This window comes from Pygocentrus nattereri, chromosome 24 (genome assembly GCF_015220715.1).
Source record: "Pygocentrus nattereri isolate fPygNat1 chromosome 24, fPygNat1.pri, whole genome shotgun sequence".
Classification (NCBI taxonomy): domain Eukaryota; kingdom Metazoa; phylum Chordata; class Actinopteri; order Characiformes; family Serrasalmidae; genus Pygocentrus; species Pygocentrus nattereri.
The window spans coordinates 3,008,304-3,025,266 of NC_051234.1; the positions used below are offsets into that span (position 1 = coordinate 3,008,304).

The 16,963-nt window shown below is 41.9% G+C and overlaps 1 protein-coding gene across 3 annotated transcripts in view; it reads left to right on the forward strand.

Annotated features, from left to right (window-relative positions):
- csmd3a (CUB and Sushi multiple domains 3a) overlaps positions 1-16,963 on the forward strand; it is a 534,059-nt gene that overhangs the window by 498,879 nt on the left and 18,217 nt on the right. For all 3 annotated transcript variants that reach the window (XM_037534188.1, XM_037534189.1, XM_037534190.1), the window contains exons 61-62: positions 9,749-9,922; positions 11,576-11,649. In XM_037534188.1, the coding sequence (XP_037390085.1) occupies positions 9,749-9,922; positions 11,576-11,649 (248 nt within the window). The remainder of the gene's footprint in view (positions 1-9,748; positions 9,923-11,575; positions 11,650-16,963) is intronic.

The window sequence follows — 16,963 nt, forward strand, 5'->3', positions numbered from 1 at the left end:
GCTCCTCATTACACAAGCCAGAGGGGATAGGGTCAGTTTTGGTGGTCTGCCATGTCTTGCAGGTGGTTGTGAGGAGTCCCGTTTTCCTCTGTGTCTTTTAATCATTTTTAAAACTTCAGTTTTGAAGAACGTGACCCTTCCGTGCTGTACAGTCTTGTTTTGCATCAAGAAAAAATATCTTGCATTTTGATACATTTTGGTCAGTTTTAACAAAAAGCAAACCAAACGGAGACGTTAGGTGTGCAGACTCCGGCTCCTGTTCAGGTCTGTGGGATCCATTTTCATTGTTTACCAAAAGAAAAAATGATGTGATTTATTATTCTCAGCCTCAGATTCTTGGTCTCTGCTCATTTTCTGTGAAGAACTTATAAAACAACCCATTTTCAGTGCCTTCACTCTGTTCACCCCCCACATATTTATATTACACATATGGTGCTGGACTGAACCTGCGGGGAGTGTGAACCTTCACTCTGTTCTCCTCCTACATGGCCTGCTGTTTGTGTGTGTGTGTGAGGGTGGACAACATAGACAGGCTGCTGACTGGCTACAGCTGCTAAAGGAGAACCCTTGTGATTTTAAACATCTGGTGTTTTTACATAAATTGTTATGGCTATATTGATTTAAAAACAATATGGTGGGACCACCAGACCACTGAGTAACACACACAACAACACCACACAGGGGTTAATCTCAGAAACATCTCCAAAAAGAATAACTTGTACTTAATGGCTGTTATTGACTGAAAATAACATAAGGGCGGTGATCTCTTTCGTACACTGGGGAGTGAGCAGTATGTGTTGAAACTTTCACAGTGTTTGCATTCTGCATTGAACATTTTAATTATTAAAAAAGAAAAAGAAAAGTAAATTCAGTTTTCCGTGATATGGGCTTTTTAGATTCTGCTTTTGTTGTGTGGCATTCAGAGCGTCTCAGAAGCCCTGTATTATTCATCAAGGAAACTTTCTCCAACACCGAGGCCTAGCTGGGCCTCCGCCAGATCCATTTATTATGTACAGCTTGGTCGGGGCGGTATGGGCCGGAGCTCCTGAAATTATCCTTCCAAGCACACAGACAGGGAAAAAAGGGCTGGATTAGATTTGAGGCAGCATACAGTAAGCACATCGCTGACTCTTTTGTTGGCAGAGGCAGATTTGGCCCGTGACACCATGGTGACGGGAGCGGAATAAGCAATGACGGGACTTGTTTGCGTGTTGTGACTGAAGAAGCCTCTCCTCGACCTCCCATTTGCATGTTTATCCATCATCAGCCTGTCGCGCTCCCACTGGAGAAACACCCCCACCACCCCCCTCCGCCACAAACCTCCGTCAGACATTCTAATCTTGCCAAGTGTGCCAGAGAGCGCATCAGCTTTTGCGAGGCACTGTATTCTCTAACAGGACTCTAACTAAACATTGTTTCTGTAATCAGTTAAAGGAATGACTCACTGAAAAGAATGAAACCCCAGCAACACAGGCCAACCGACTGTTGCCAACCGCGCTGCTGTAGATATTTCTCTTTTTATACCGAATACGCAACCTGGGTGTAAACCTTTTATTACCAATGTTAATTCAGTCACTAAAGTAGCTTTTTATCATATATATTGCTGAAGTGTAGCCTCTTATATCCCAGAGCAGTGCAGAGAAAGTAATTTTTCACTTGGCTCCCTAAGAAAACAATACATCTCCTACAACAGGGGCCTCAAACTGCTGGCCTGCAGGCCAGATGTAGTTTATCAGCTATGACATGTTTTGGGTTTGAAGTTCACTTCTATATACTTACACTGAAACTACAAAGCTAACTTTTCTTTTTCCCCAATTTTACTTTTTTCCCTTCCTGTAAAGTGAACTAACACACCCAGCTCAGGGAACACGTGTAAATATGGAATTTTTGTGCAAAATAATTAACATCCATCCATCCATCCATCCATCCATCCATCCATCCATCCATCCATCCAGGGGGTGCTGGAGCCTATCCCAGTTTTTACATTTATTTTTCCAGTAATTTAAATTCACCAAACAAACAGCAACTGAGCACTAAAATGTGAAGTGTGGACATGTTAACTTATATTTACAAAACATGTCATTTGACTAGGGGCGCCCAAACTTTTGCATATAAATTTGTACAAGTATAGATATTTTCTATTAATTTTCTAATCAAACTAGCAGAAAAAGTGGGTTTTTTTGTGAATCTAATGAACCCGTATCACCTCCTGTGCTTCCTGCAGTCTGTTAAAATGACTACGTGTATTATATCAACATTATAGAACACCTTTTTAGAGTGAACAGCATGTCGGTGCTTTTCAGAATTCAAGTGACTTTATGTACTGAAGCTCAAGGAAGAGATAGCATATTGTTATCAGGCCACATCTGGGGGAAAAACAGATTTTTCGAGATAAGAGTTTGATGTAGTGTAAACATTGCTATAAATTCAATATATACCACTCAGCCCACAGTCCATACTAAACCAACTGTTTCATCATGATTGTGATGTCACAACAGACTTCACATTCAGTATACAGCAGTTTAGCCCCACTCATTTTCACTGAAGTCATAGGGAGTGTTGTTACTGCAGACTGTTATTGGAGTGGAAAATGTGAGGAAAGCGGTTAAACCCTGCTGTTCCTGGCAGGCAGGAAGCAAATGGATCATTTCAGCCTTCCTGAAGATTAGTTTTTCTCCATATCCTTGAAAACATTCGGGTTTCAACTTTTACTGTTTATTCTACCACGTTAGGACTGCTTTTTGAATGAAACGCAATGTAGAGGCAGCCAACCAGGACAAATATTGTTTATCTTCTATAGTCTTAGAGGCATAGTAACAAAAACAGACTGTTTAATTCTAAAGAGAGACTGGAGTGTTGTAAAAGTAACTTATAAACCTTGGAGTTTTTTTCCCCGCAGTACAGCGTGAAGGTTTTACTTCAGCGTGATGGTTGGTTAGTGTAGTGGATAACACCTCATCCTTCTACGCTGTAGACTGGGATTCAATCCCTGCCTACACTATACCAATAAGAGCCCTTGGGCAAGACTCCTAACACTGCCTTCGCCTTCCTGTGTAAAATAATCAAATTTAAGTCGCTCTGGATAAGAGCGTCAGCCAAGTGATGTAAATAATGGTTTAAAACCCATGCAACGTCTCCTTGATCCCCATGGCTTCCACTGATCTGCCCTGCCGTTTAGAGATGGTTAGCGGTTAACAGGGCCCATCAGCCGCTGATGTGCCGATGCCACACTCTTCTCAAATCCATGCCGTTTGATTCGCCGCTCAAATCCAGCTGCATTCTGTTCCAACCTTTGCGGCTTGAGCAGCAGCGTCAGACTCGAAAGCCAGGATACTGGAGCCCTGCGCTCTGTCTTCCTTTATTCCGCCTGTTGAAATATACATCAGACGGTGTGGAAGCTGCCACAGCCCTTTGGCCTCTGATCTTTTTAGAACGAGATCATTACATTTGATTTATATTCAGGTGAGTCGACTTGTGGCTTAAGGGACACCAACACTAAAATTTCCCCTCTCGCTTCCTGACGTTTAAATATGGCATTTCCAGTCGTTTGGCTGTAATTTATATGTCAAACGGCTTTGCCCTTTGAACTTTTATATATGAAAAATGCATTTCCGGCAGGCTGTCAGGAAGCCGTCCATCAGTTTGTCCCTCACCCAGCACTTACAGAGCTGACTGGCTGCTTAACTTGGGCACTTATACACCATCTCCACAGGCTTGTAATTATTAGGGACCGACTGATGAATTGGTTTCTGATATTAAGGCTACAGCACTGGTTAAAAGCTGGGTTACTTCTGTTTTTGCATATTTGCCGCCCTTAATTGTTTCAGGTTTTTTAAACCAAATTTTATATAAGACAGCATGAGTAATCACAAAATACAGTTTTTATATGATCTTATATTTCTTGAAGGAAAAAAGTTATTCAGCACTCGCTGGCCCTGTGCAAAAAATACTTAGCCCCCTTAGTTACTCAGTCAACCACTTAACCAAATTTAGTTGCTAATTGGGATCAATTAAACTAAACACACAAAGGTTTCGTTACTGCCAGCCATGTGGAATCTGAACATAACTTAGAACCTCTCCGGTAATGTGACGTGGGCTAAAAGGTCTCAACACACTGCGCTGTGATCAAAAGAAACTTCGGAAGACGTGGGAACGTTTACTGGATGGTATCAGGCTGGAAAGGAATTCCAGAGAACCACAACGAGAGCCGTTATTGCCAAGTGTAGACAAATTGGAACCGTGGTGAATCTTCCCGGAAGAGGCCAGTGAGAAGAGCACAGCAATGACTCTTCTAGGAAATCACTAAAGGTCCCAGACAAACATCTAAGGAACTGCAGACTTTGCTCACCTCAGAGCAGGGCAGTGTTCATGGGTCCATCATTAGAAAGACAAAGAAAATGGTATCCACGGGAGAGCGGCAGGGCAAAAACCATTGCTAACCAAGAAGGATATAAAGGCTCCTCTCACATTTACCAGAAGACACGTTGATGACCCCCAAGCCTTCTGGAATAATGTTCTCTGGAGTCAAAAGTGGAACTTTTTGAAAGACATGGGTCCCGTTACATCTGGTGTAAAGCTAATGCAGCAGTCGTGCTCGAAAGCCCTCTAGTGGGGCCGAATTGAGCAACAAGAGTGGGTCACTCCACAGCAACGAGAACGACAGTTTTAGGAAGCATTTGGTGGTGCAACCAGGGGGCAATTCCTTTCCAACATTAGTGATATAGACATTGCAAACCTTTTTCCTTCAATAAATGAAAAAACTGTTGTCTTTGTTTTGTCTGGGCATCTGAAACTAATTAGTGTCACACGCAAAACCAGAGGAGATCAGGAGAGGCCGAATACATTAGTGATCATTTTAATATTCATAACATCTTTACCCTCTCAAACCAGCAAACTATATGCACGGTTATACATTTAAGCAGCTACTGTGTCTGTATGTTGATTGATATAAAGAAAAACACTTCAGTATGATGGGACATTATAATGTCTATCTGAAGACCTTATAAAGCCTCATCGAGCCAGTGTTTGGTAATTAATAGGCAGCTAAATAATGTAAACAAAGTCATTCAGAGTGATCAGAGAGTCAGGATTGTTCACAGAGGTGGCGAATGGAACCAGACATCTGAAGCCAGGGGTTCTCAACAGTTTCCTTCTCAAGACCCACCTGTTCATAACTAGAAACCCACAAAAAATTTTTTTATTCATTTATCTTTTTTTTTGTAAACTGTAAACATGGCATGAAAAAGATCAGCTCATCCATTTCAGTTAAATCACAGATTATAACCATAAGGTAAGCCAGCTTTAGGGCACCTTTGGACTGTGATGTTATGGACACGTTCACTTTAGAACCTGAAGTGCATCGCAGTGTCATCATCCTCCACCCCAGCTTCTTTACGACTGGTTTATCCGTTTGAATTTTTATTTATTTATTTATTTGGCCCGCCACCCCCCACCCCCTCTTCAGAGGATGACTTTATTCTTTATTTTTATTATACAGTTAGAAAAAGAAAAGAAAAAAAAAATCTATTTTACAACTTTTGCCATTTTCAGTTGCCAGAAATACATTCGGAGGTCCATGTGCCAAAATCAAACACAGTTTACATTTATGGCATTTGGCTGACTTTCTTATCCAGAGCGACACTTTGATCATTTTTACACAGGTAGGCGAAGGTGGTGTTAGGAGTCTTGCCCAAGGACTCTTATTGGTATAGTGTAGGGGGCTTACCCAGGTGGGGAATTGAACCCCGGTCTATAGCGTAGAAGGCAGCGGTGTTAACCACTACACTAACCAACCACACAGTTCCGTCTTGATGTGCTGCTAGAACAAAAGAAAGTGTGTCCTGATGTTGAATTCCCTCTTTTGGCACTGACCATCGTAAAAATGCGTCCCCACCAGCAGCGAACTGAGCCAGGGTTCCTCAACTGGTTCCTCAACTAGTTCGTTTGCTGAAGTCCAAACCAGAGTTTTGGGTTTTGGTTATTGTATTTTTTCATGTGGATCGGTTGGTTTCACACCACAATGGCATAATTATACAGTGCTTGTTTATTGGTTAGAAATTTTGCAGAGGTACAGGTGTCCTGCTGCTTTCACATTTGCTACCATTTGGTCCAATTTGTGCTGGACTATGGTTAACTACCTTACTCTTGTGATGTTTTTATGTGTACCTCTCTATGAATGTGTGTATTGTTTAGCGGCCCTGCATATTTGTACGTTAATAACTTGCTCACAGATTTTGTTATGATGTAAATTGCAGTTCCTGGCTCACTACAAACTACTGCTGAATATGGGCCATGGACCACTAGAGGGTGATTCACAGCCCATTAGCGGTCCTCGGCCAGCCGTTGAGAAACCCTCATCTAAAGCACTTAATACCTTTAAAAGCACCTTCACAGAAAGCTGTTATCTGAAATGGTTATGAATACAATGCCTGATGTCTGAGAGGTTATTTTACAATAATTCTACTATAATATTTTGTCTCAAAACATAATTTTCAGTATATACAGGATGGAGAGGTACAACACTCATTCCAAAAAAGTGGGACACTGCAAAAAATAGTGATATGCAAATCATTTAAACCCTACATTTAACTGAAAATAGTACAAAGACGCATGTTAAAGGGGGGGGGGGGGTGTATATGCCCATTTTGAGTTTGATGCCAGCAACACATTTCAGAATAGTTGGGACAGGGTCATGTTTACCACTGTTGACCACCTCTTCTTTTAGCATCACCCCGTAAGCCTTTGAGAACTAAGGAGATCAATTGCTTTAGTTTTTAAAAGTGGATGTTTTCCACTCTTGTTTGTTGCAGAGCTTCAGCTGCTCAACAGTTCAGGGTCCCCTTCGTCATATTTTGTTTCATTACGTTCCAGATGTTTTAATTGGTGGTATGACTGGACTGCAGGCAGGTCAGTTTAGCACCCAGACTCTTTGACTGCTTCGCCATGCAGAATGTGGTTTAACGTCGTCCTGCTGAAATAATCAAGGCCTTCCCTCAGAAAGTCACCGTCTGGATGGCAGCATATGTTGCCACAACCTGTATGTATTGTTCAGCATTAATGGTGCCTTCACAGATGTACAAGTCCCCCATGCCATGTGCACCAATTCACCCCCATACCATTATGGACGCTGGCTTTTGAACTGATAACAAGTCAGATGGTCTTCAGCGTTCATGAGGGTGCAGCGTTCATGATCTCCAAATAGAATTTCAAATGTTGGACCACAGAACATTTTTCCACTTTGCCTCAGTAAGTCTTAAATGAGCTCAGGCCCAGAGAAGGTGGCAGCATTTCTGGATCCTTTTTTTTTTTTTTTGGTTTCTTCTTTGTATTTTAGTGTTTTAACTTGCGTTTGTGGATCCAGCGATTAACTGTGTTCACAGAGAGTGTTTTTTGGAAGCATTCCTGAGCCCATGCAGTGACTGAAGATCATGCCCAGCCAATGTTGGCTTTCAGTCGTTTCCCCAGCATGCTGAGATTTCTCCAGATTTTCTGAATATAGTGATATTATGAACTGTAGATGATCAAATCCCCAAGTTCTTCGTTATTTTTGAGGGATGAGAAATGTTATTCTTGAATTGTTGCGCTATTTGACTGTGTAGTCTTTCATCATCTTTACTTCTGAGCCTCTCCCAGATGCTCGTTTTATGCTCAATTATATTACTGACCTGTTGCCAATTAAATACCAGGTGTGTTTTTTTTTTAGTTTTTTTTTTAGCATTACACAACTTTACCAGCCTTTTGTTGTCCCTGTCTTAACTTCTTAGAAATGCGTTGTTGGAATCAAATTCAAAACGGACATAGATTTTTCAAAAAATGACAATTTCTCAGGTTTAACATCTGATATGTTGTCTTTGTACTGTTTCCAATTAAATGTAGGGTTTAAAAGATTTGGCTTCTCGGCTATGTGCTTCATTCTATCCACCTGTTAGCAATGAGTGTGAAGGCATGTTCACATAGTTTTAGTCATATAGTGTATGTAATGTTTTTATTGGTTATCCCCATTTCTAGCCCCTTTATCTATCCGACAGACAAACTGTTCATTCCAGTCTGTCCCTATTAAGCAATTAAATACACGGGTACTTCATCGACACATGGCTCATGCAGCAGTACAGTGCTGTGGGATAGAGTTGCGACAGAAAGAGAATGGAAAATGATAAGGTCACTGAGTCCTGTGTATAATGAGACGCACTGGGGATGGATGGGAGCCGGGGCAGAGGCAGAGGGCTGGAGGATTATGGATTGTTTTTTTTTATCTCCCGGAGAACTGAGCTCCACAAAATCATTCTGCAGTTTAATAATAAACTAAACTCATTTGTTTCAGTCTCCTAGATACATCTTAGTGTGCCTTTTAACGCCAAAATGCTGGTTCATTTACACAGAAATATGCTTCCGATTTCATATACAAAACCACTTTATGACACAAAACTAGTCCGTAAACGTTTGAAAACTACTCTTCATTTAAAAGGAATTCGTATTGTATTAATATTTGCTTAACCTTTCAGCTCAGACCTATTCAACTAAAGCTCTTAACTTGTAATTCCCAACTTGGGGGGGGGGGGGGGGGGGGACAAAGGAAATGCCAACTAAATTAGCAGTTCGTCCTTGGAAAGTCAGGAAGGTCTTATCATTTCAGCTTGTATAGCTCTAATAACGCCGTGTTCCACTTCATAATTTAGAACCTCCTCTAAATAGAGAAAAAACCTCCCCCAGAACTAGGAACTTCTACTCGGAAAGCTGGGAAGGTGTTCCCAACTTCGGATTGATAATTCGAGGTCGTATCAGCACAGCTGCTCACATCATCAACAGTAATGAAGCACCGCTTCCCAACGTACAGACACAGGGTTTGGTTAAATCTGTAACTCTGACTATAGACGTTGCCCTTTTGAGAAGGTAAATACATCATTAATATTCATCACTCATTTCATTAGCATGAGCTTGTTGTTAATAAAACTTGCCATGTCCGTGTTTTTTCCCCCACATTATAGCTTGTACACTATGCAAAGTTGGAAATCCCACTCCAGCCTTCCGCTTCCGAGTTGACTGCAGCGTTATTACTCTTTTTGTTGTTTATGTAAATTATGCAATCGCATGATTAATACATAATCTATATCTGATTCCAGTTCCCTGTCAATATGGCAGCATATTCCAGATTTTTTTCAATTTCACATGCAAATGTAAAAGACGTTGCGTGTTTCCGATTGCATTATTTAAGGCAATTCAAATTCACGTGCTAAATGTATATTTGCATGTGCAGTTTAATATGGAAAAGCGAACTGCCTTTGATATTTCATTTTTATTGTTTATAAACATACTACCACCAGGTTTGGGGCAGGAACTGAAACATTTTTCTATATAATGTGATGCTAAAATGACAAAAATGTTGCAAAAATGTAAATATATATATATATAGTAATATGATGCGCAGTAGCTATTCGTCGGTTTCAAATCATAATAAAATCTCATTTTCTACTAATTGATTAAAATTATGTTAGAAAATGTTAGAAGAGGCACTTTGACGGTGAGTTAATGCTGAAATACTTGACTCAGATACACTGAAACGTGTCTGGGTTTTGTTATATGTTCCAACTTCATGTTGGACAAAAACACCATCGCTGTTAGTTTCTGTATCCTTACTGAAAAAGTATTCTTGGGAATTTGATTCCTCGTTCAGTCAGAAGTGACTGAAAACCAGCTGCATCCTGACTGATCTCTGGCCTCTCGTGAACACCAGAATCTCGTGTGTTTACAGCTAAATTCTGCGGTGATCCTGGTCTTCCTCCCTACGCCAGGCGAGAGGGGCAGAGTTTCATCTTTAAATCTGAAGTGCTGTACAGCTGCAGCGCCCCCTTCCTGATGGTGGGCTCGTCTACACGCATCTGCCAAGCTGATGGCACCTGGAGCGGCACCCAGCCTCGCTGTATAGGTAAAGCTCTTTTCAAATTCTGTTTCCGTTTTATATATATATAGTTTTATATTGTCATCTTTGGTTTCTTTTGCGCTTCATATTGTTGAAGTGAATCTGCCTCTCTCAGCATTAATACTGTAAACTTTGCGATTTCTAAAACATCCATAAAATCCCTAGTGAAAATGAATCACGGGCCACAGTGTAAAACCAAAGCTAAAGCTATCTGATACTCCGTGAGTCCACAGGTAACAGTCAAAGCAGGTTTTTTTCCATGCATAATACATGTGGGTCAAACCCAGGGTCCTATGTGTTAAACATCAGTGCTGCTGCTGGTGAAAAACAAGCAACCCTGCAGTGATTCAATGAGGGAGGAAAAATGAAGACGTCTTTAAAACGTCTTCACCGAAAGCGTAAAACGCGCTGCTTTATACTGGTAAAAAAAAAGAAAGATATAAATGGGAGTACCCATTAGACTTCTGACTGAGAGAGATCATTTACACTACCAAATGATCATGGAGAAGGTCATTTTCCATTGTTTTTTAATGAAGTAATCAAGTTTAATTGCACATAAGACTGTAATATCTTTTAGTATTGCACTACGATGGTGAGAAGAGTCCATACACGGTAAAATTAAAAACACCTTGCAGACGCAGTGATAACTGTGTCAGAACCACATTTAACGAATGAGCTGTAAATCCAGAAACGCAGGCAAGTTCCGAAACGCTGCAAGCCATTCCGCAGCACAGTGGAAAATCTTCTGGAAGACTTCTGAAGGGGATGGAGTATCTGTGATAAATCACTGAGAGAAGTTGATAAGGTCACATTTCAGTAAGTTCATGGTTAACAGTTCAGGTTGTCTGACCTGTCATAGCTGTACTGCGGTAGTTATCCGTCATATCTGCTGTCATTTTACAGTTACACTACGCAGCGCATATATATATAGTGGGCAGTCGTGGGTGGAGGTTAGGGAACCAGCCCTGTGACCGGAAGGTCGCCGGTTTGATCCCCTTGGCTGACAGCAAGTGACTGAGGTGCCCTTGAGCAAGACACCTAACCCCCAACTGGTGCTGTGGATAGGGCTGCCCACCCCTCCGGGCAAGTGTGCTCACTGCCCCCTAGTGTGTGTTCACTAGGGTGCATATATGTGGGTGTTCCACTGCACGGATGCAGAGGTCTAATTCCACAGTGTGACATGGTTGTAAATTCGAATTCTATTGCCATTTAAATGAAAGTGCAGCTCCTTTTCATTTGCAGCTTGCTTGTCCTTCTCGGCCGCCTCACCGACCCAGTTTGAGCCACTGTTGCACAGCCAGCTCAGTGAGAGCTGTGCATGGTTTGGTGTTAGTCTGGGGTTTTAGCTTGGGATTTATTTCCTTCCTCTCCACATAATGCAGTAAAAAGCTATAGGACGGTAAAGAGAGTGGTCTATACCGTAGTGTCCTCTGAAGCCCCTATTATGCCATTCGCCAGTTTCCCTAATGCAACCTGGATCATACGTTTAAAGACTTGAAGAAAAAACGATTGCTGTTGGTGATCATGATGTCGATGGTGCTGTTGATGATCATGGCACTGCATGACGACGTTAATGATTATGATAACGATGATGATAATGACCGTGATGATGACGATGACGCTGATGCCAATGTGCCATATGTGTGTCTGTCACTGTAGAACCAACCAGGACGACATGTGAAAATCCAGGCACTCCTGAGTTCGGCTCTCTGAACGCAAGCTTGGGCTTCAAGGTAGGAAAGAGCTTGTCCAGCGCTGATAATATAGAGCAGAGGAAGCCCTATAGAGGCAAAACTGTGGCATACAGCACCAGTCAAAAGTTTGGGTACATCACCTCACAAAGGATTTTCCCTTATTTTTACTATTTTCCACATTTGAGATCAGTTTAGCCGCCTTTTGCTTTGGGCCAGTCATCACTTAAATAACGGCTTTCGTTCTTCAGGTTTCATGTGATTTTGGCTGCTTAGCAGTTGTGTTTGATCTTTTCTTACACGTTCACTTTTTTCTCTCAGCATCAGCTCTTGCCATATTAAAAAACATGTAAAATGTTCAGCCATGTGCAAAAGTTTCAGCACACCTGGTCAAATGACATGACGATGATGATTTTGTGAAGTGAAAATAAGCGAACGCACACTCCTGCACATTTTAACACAATTACAGTTTAAATGACATTAAATTCAGCAAATGAATGGAAAATGTGCGCTAAAGTTCCCTGAAAATGCCATATTTACTTATTTTCACAAAACATGCCATTTTAACAGGGGCATTCGAACGTTTGCACACACAAATTTCCCTCTCCTCTCCAGTGCAAACCTCCACCTCTCCAGATTCTCTTCCACCTGCTCTCTACTCTCACCACAGATTACAACGTCATCTGCAAACATCATGGTCACATATTTCAAATGATAATGTTTTAATCAAAAAGTGCGTCTTTAATATTCTTTGAAATGCAGGGCATCGCTTTGTGTGTGCGGGATGTGAGACTCCAGAGGCTTCAGGATGCTTTTCAAACTCGCTTGAAGGCCATAAACATTAGCAGTAGTTAATTTGGCCGCAGAAAAAACTGGACATCAGCTTCACTGTTTGCCTTTGAAGTAAATTTCAATCATTTCAGCAAAATTCTTTAAATCCAAACGTCTTTAATGTTATGAAAAACATCCATTTAATCAAGTTTATCCAACTTTTGACGTGTGCTGCGCAGACGGTCAATTTTGGGAGTTAAGTTGCTGTCGCGTACCGTCTTCACCCTGAACTTCGGTAAACACAAGCTAAAGAAAAGAGGAGGTGTCTCCAATCAGCTTAATTACCTTCTTTGTTATGAACTGTATTCTGTATTTACTCGATATAGCAATTGGGAAAGTGCCTCTTGTTTATCACGGTCAACGTTTCATTGTTTCCCGTTTCAGTTTCAGTGAAATGATTAATGCCACTGCGGGCGTCGGAAGTGTTTCGGATCCAGGCGATTCATTTGTGTGTCACAGCCAGAGTGTTGTCATTTCTTCCCAACTGGCCTTTCTTCTAAAGCACAATTGACTTATTGTCAGGATCGTTCAGCGCAATGGTGTCTGAGAAGCTTCCGGCAGTTAAAAGATGTGTCTGACTGTCGCCTCCTCTGTCAGCTCTCATTGTCTGCGGAGAATCCTCGTCTTCTTACACGCTCCGCGTCTGATCTCGCCGTCACCATCGCTAGCGTTAAGCTCTTTCAGATTCCCCTCTCAAAGGGACCAGCTCGAAGAAAAGCTACGGCAGGTGCTTTCATTACCCTGAATGGAAAGTCATTATTTCCTGTACCCTCGGCTGGCAGGTCTCACCCTCGAATGACACGATGGGAGCGGGCACCTGGATTAAGCGTGGCTAAGGGGACAGGATAGCGCCGCCCGCTAATGGGAAAAACGATCCAGTCTGATCTGTTTTCAGCTCGGCTTGGGGATCTCGCAGCTGTGAGGAATAAGCATTGAAGGCCAAACTAGAAAGCCAGCCCTCTTTATTTGGCTGTCTGTGGATTGGGTGGCCAGCAAAGCGCCATTCGTGCAGGTCACATTGGGATGACGCTACAACGGACATGGATAATGTCATCAGTCTTTATATTCCAAGAGAAGCCAGACAGCTTATTCATCTCAACAGACTATGACCAAAGCACACCCCCCTCTCAGCGTTAGGACACGTCTGCTAGAAGGGTTTCCTTCCTTTCAGTACTTTCCACATCTTAAAATAAAAGTGAAGACTTCAAAACTGTGAAATTAAACATCTGGAATTGTGCGAAAAGAGCCAAACCAATCAAAAGGGGCAACTCTCCTCACCCAGAGATGCAAATTACTGTTAATGTTTATATTAATCTGCACCATTCCCTTTCGCTGATATCAAGCTAAAAGAACAATTACGCGATATCTCCCAGTTGCACGACATGAAATACGACATGAACAAAAGTAGAAGTGTTGAGAGACATCTCACTCTTCAAAAAACCTTTTTTCTTCATTTCGTTCTCAGCTTTTCTCTTAAAGGGTTAACTCCACTGATTTTCCCGCATGTAATTAACTGGTTAACATGCCAACGGAATGAAAGGCTTCATTCTAATGAAACTTACCAGCTCAGAATATTCACAGTGGTGGAATAATCTGACCTTTTTACACAATGGCCTGGTCACAAGTTTGACCAGTGAGTCCTGGAAATCGTGGATTTCATCCTCCTTTTACTTGTTTTAACTTTTCTTTGTTTTTAAATTTTCGAGGTATTAGATGTTCTGTGTGGTCTCAGACTTTATTTGTCAATCAGCTCCATCTTAGCCAGTTTGGATTTTTCTCATAACCTTTTGGGAATGCTGCTGTTCTTGGGTCCGCAGAAGTCCATAATAATAAGTTTCTATTCATTTATTATCAAGAAGGAAAACTATGTAGATGCCAAAATATTAAACCTTATAGAGAAGCGGTTTTTCTCTGAAAGAGAGAGAGAACTTAAATCCAGTAGCCTGTAGTCCAGCAACCTGGCTGAACACATTTTGGAGAGCACGCTAAAAAAGTCAAATTAATATAAGAAAAATGAATTTACTGTCTATATATATATATATATACACACAGTACTGTGTGAAAGTTTTAGGCGTCTAAGCAAATGTTTAACCAGTTGACCTCAGCAGTGAGTTTATCACCATATACATTAGAATAAAGTCGTATTCATAATTCAAATAAACAGAAAAACTATAAAAAGTAACAAGAATTTCTCGGGTCCATATTTTTCCTGGACACCTTCACAGCCGCCACAGAGACTCGTTAATATCATCAATGACATCATGAGCTCAATTTACTGAGCACTGATTGGTCAAACCAGGAGCTGCTTTTTAACTACATATAATACTGGACTTCCTCGAGGAGCGGCTTGGAGATGGGTCAACAAACACACAAACACACAAAAAACATCCAGAAAAGCATTATTTTATATAATATATGTATATATAATATTCTATGAATTTAGTTTCTCCAAATATTACCACTTTTCTCAGCAAATAAACACAAACTACACAAATAAACAGATTTTGAAAATGAGTCTTGGGGGCCTCAGACTTTCACACACTACTGTTTATAAATATTAGTTTTCACAAAAATCTTCATCCACATCAGCCGCATTTTTAAAATTGTCTCTAAATATACTCATAAATGATCATATGAGCATTCCAGCCCAGTGGAGGGCGAGATGAACGTAATGTTTAACTCAAAGGGCAACGTGTGCACTGCATAGACCACAGAGTGCACAGCGAAGCTGAAACTGAGAGTGTCTAATAAGTGACACTGTAGGCTTTGACGTGCAGCCAGAGCCAGACACGTTACGTTTTCTAGCTTTTAACTCCATTTTAATTAAGCAGTTTCATTTATTTTTTTTTCTTCAAATCTGACTTTGGTAAATCATCATCCTGCCACATCTTCAGAATCACTGAGCTGTTTTTAATATTTGCATTAAAGTGACACCCCATTCACAGGATCTGGGCTCCTGAGATTCTGGCGCCTCCGCAAAGCGGTTAGATGGAAAAGTAAAGCCAAATTCCGTTATAACCGTATTATTAACTCCCTAATTGCGTCTCGCACTGAAGTCATCAGTCATATTCCAGACAAAGTAATAAATAAATAAATAAAAGGTGCGCGCAGTATAACGGTGTGATGTTAGTGTTTTCGAAAAGCGGCATTTGGTCTGTTCACATGGAAACACTGAAAGATTTGGAGGCCAAAATGCAGAGAAACTACATTTTCAAAAATATCTGGACACCAGCGGCTGGGGCCTAAGCGCCCAGTCATTCCAAAGCAAGCCTGTAGATCAAATTGGCTCACACATCTTCAGCCTGGTGTGGCCAAACTTGTGACCGGGTCTGCGGCTCAGCAGGTGCGGGCAGCCCGCAGAGTTCCGTTCAGCTCGTATCGAACACACCTGACCAGGCTAATCAAGGTCTTCAGGAGCATCTGAATGCAAGCGTAAGACGCGTTAGATTAAGGCTGGGACTGATCTCTGCGGGGCAGTAGAGCTCCAGCTGCTGGATCGCACGCCGCTCTTCTGCGGAAATATATGCAGCTCTATAGATATGAAATGACTTCTTTGTGAGGGAAAGGGAAACTTATAAAAAGCAATAATCAGTTTAGGGGGAAAGGCTGAAAGGCTCCGAGGGTACTGCTCTTTTGAGTGTCTTGATTGCTGTGATTTCCTGAGAAAAAACCGGTCAGCAGCAGCTGTGACGGTCATTTGGTCTGCGCTGAACCTCTTGGATTCAAAAGTCTCCGTTGGCCTTGAAATTCTCTTGGCCTTGATTGGAGCATTTTGCATTTTCAAGGTTGCGAGGCTTGTGGTTGGTCGGTATGTGGGTGTCCCTGAATGCATATGCATAGGGGTGATGTCGAGTCACATGCAATCCAGGAGACTTTGGAGAGCAAAACCTTTTTCTGCGCTGTTTCTACTCTATAATAACCCGAGACGCGCTCATTTAAATATCTACTCCAAAAATGTTAAAGTAAACAAGAACGATTATCTGGACAGATGTTAACGTTCAGCCTGTTTTCAGAGGAGAGGGATAATACGTGTGTGTAGGCAGTGAGTTCTCCATCCTCTGAAGGAAGTGCCGTCATTGAGGTGATGATACTGATAGAGACGAAACTTTTTTCCCGGCTAAATAATCGAATCTTTCAGGATACACACATTTGTTCTTTAACGGTTCATTGTTATGAGTGTTTGCCACAACTTATAATGAAAGAGGAGAGGTAACGAGAGCGAGAGAGAGAGAGAGAGAGAGAGAGAGAGAGGGGGAGGGAGAGAGAGAGAGAGAGAGAGAGGGAGAGCGCGAGAGAGAGAGAGAGAGAGAGAGAGAGAGAGGGGGAGGGAGAGAGAGAGAGAGAGAGGGAGAGAGGGAGAGAGAGAGAGAGAGAGCGCGAGAGAGAGAGAGAGAGGGGGAGGGAGAGAGAGAGAGCGAGAGAGCGGGAGAGAGAGAGCGCGAGAGAGAGAGCGCGAGAGAGAGAGAGGGAGGGAGAGAGAGAGAGCGGGAGAGAGAGAGCGCGAGAGAGAGCGCGAGAGCGAGAG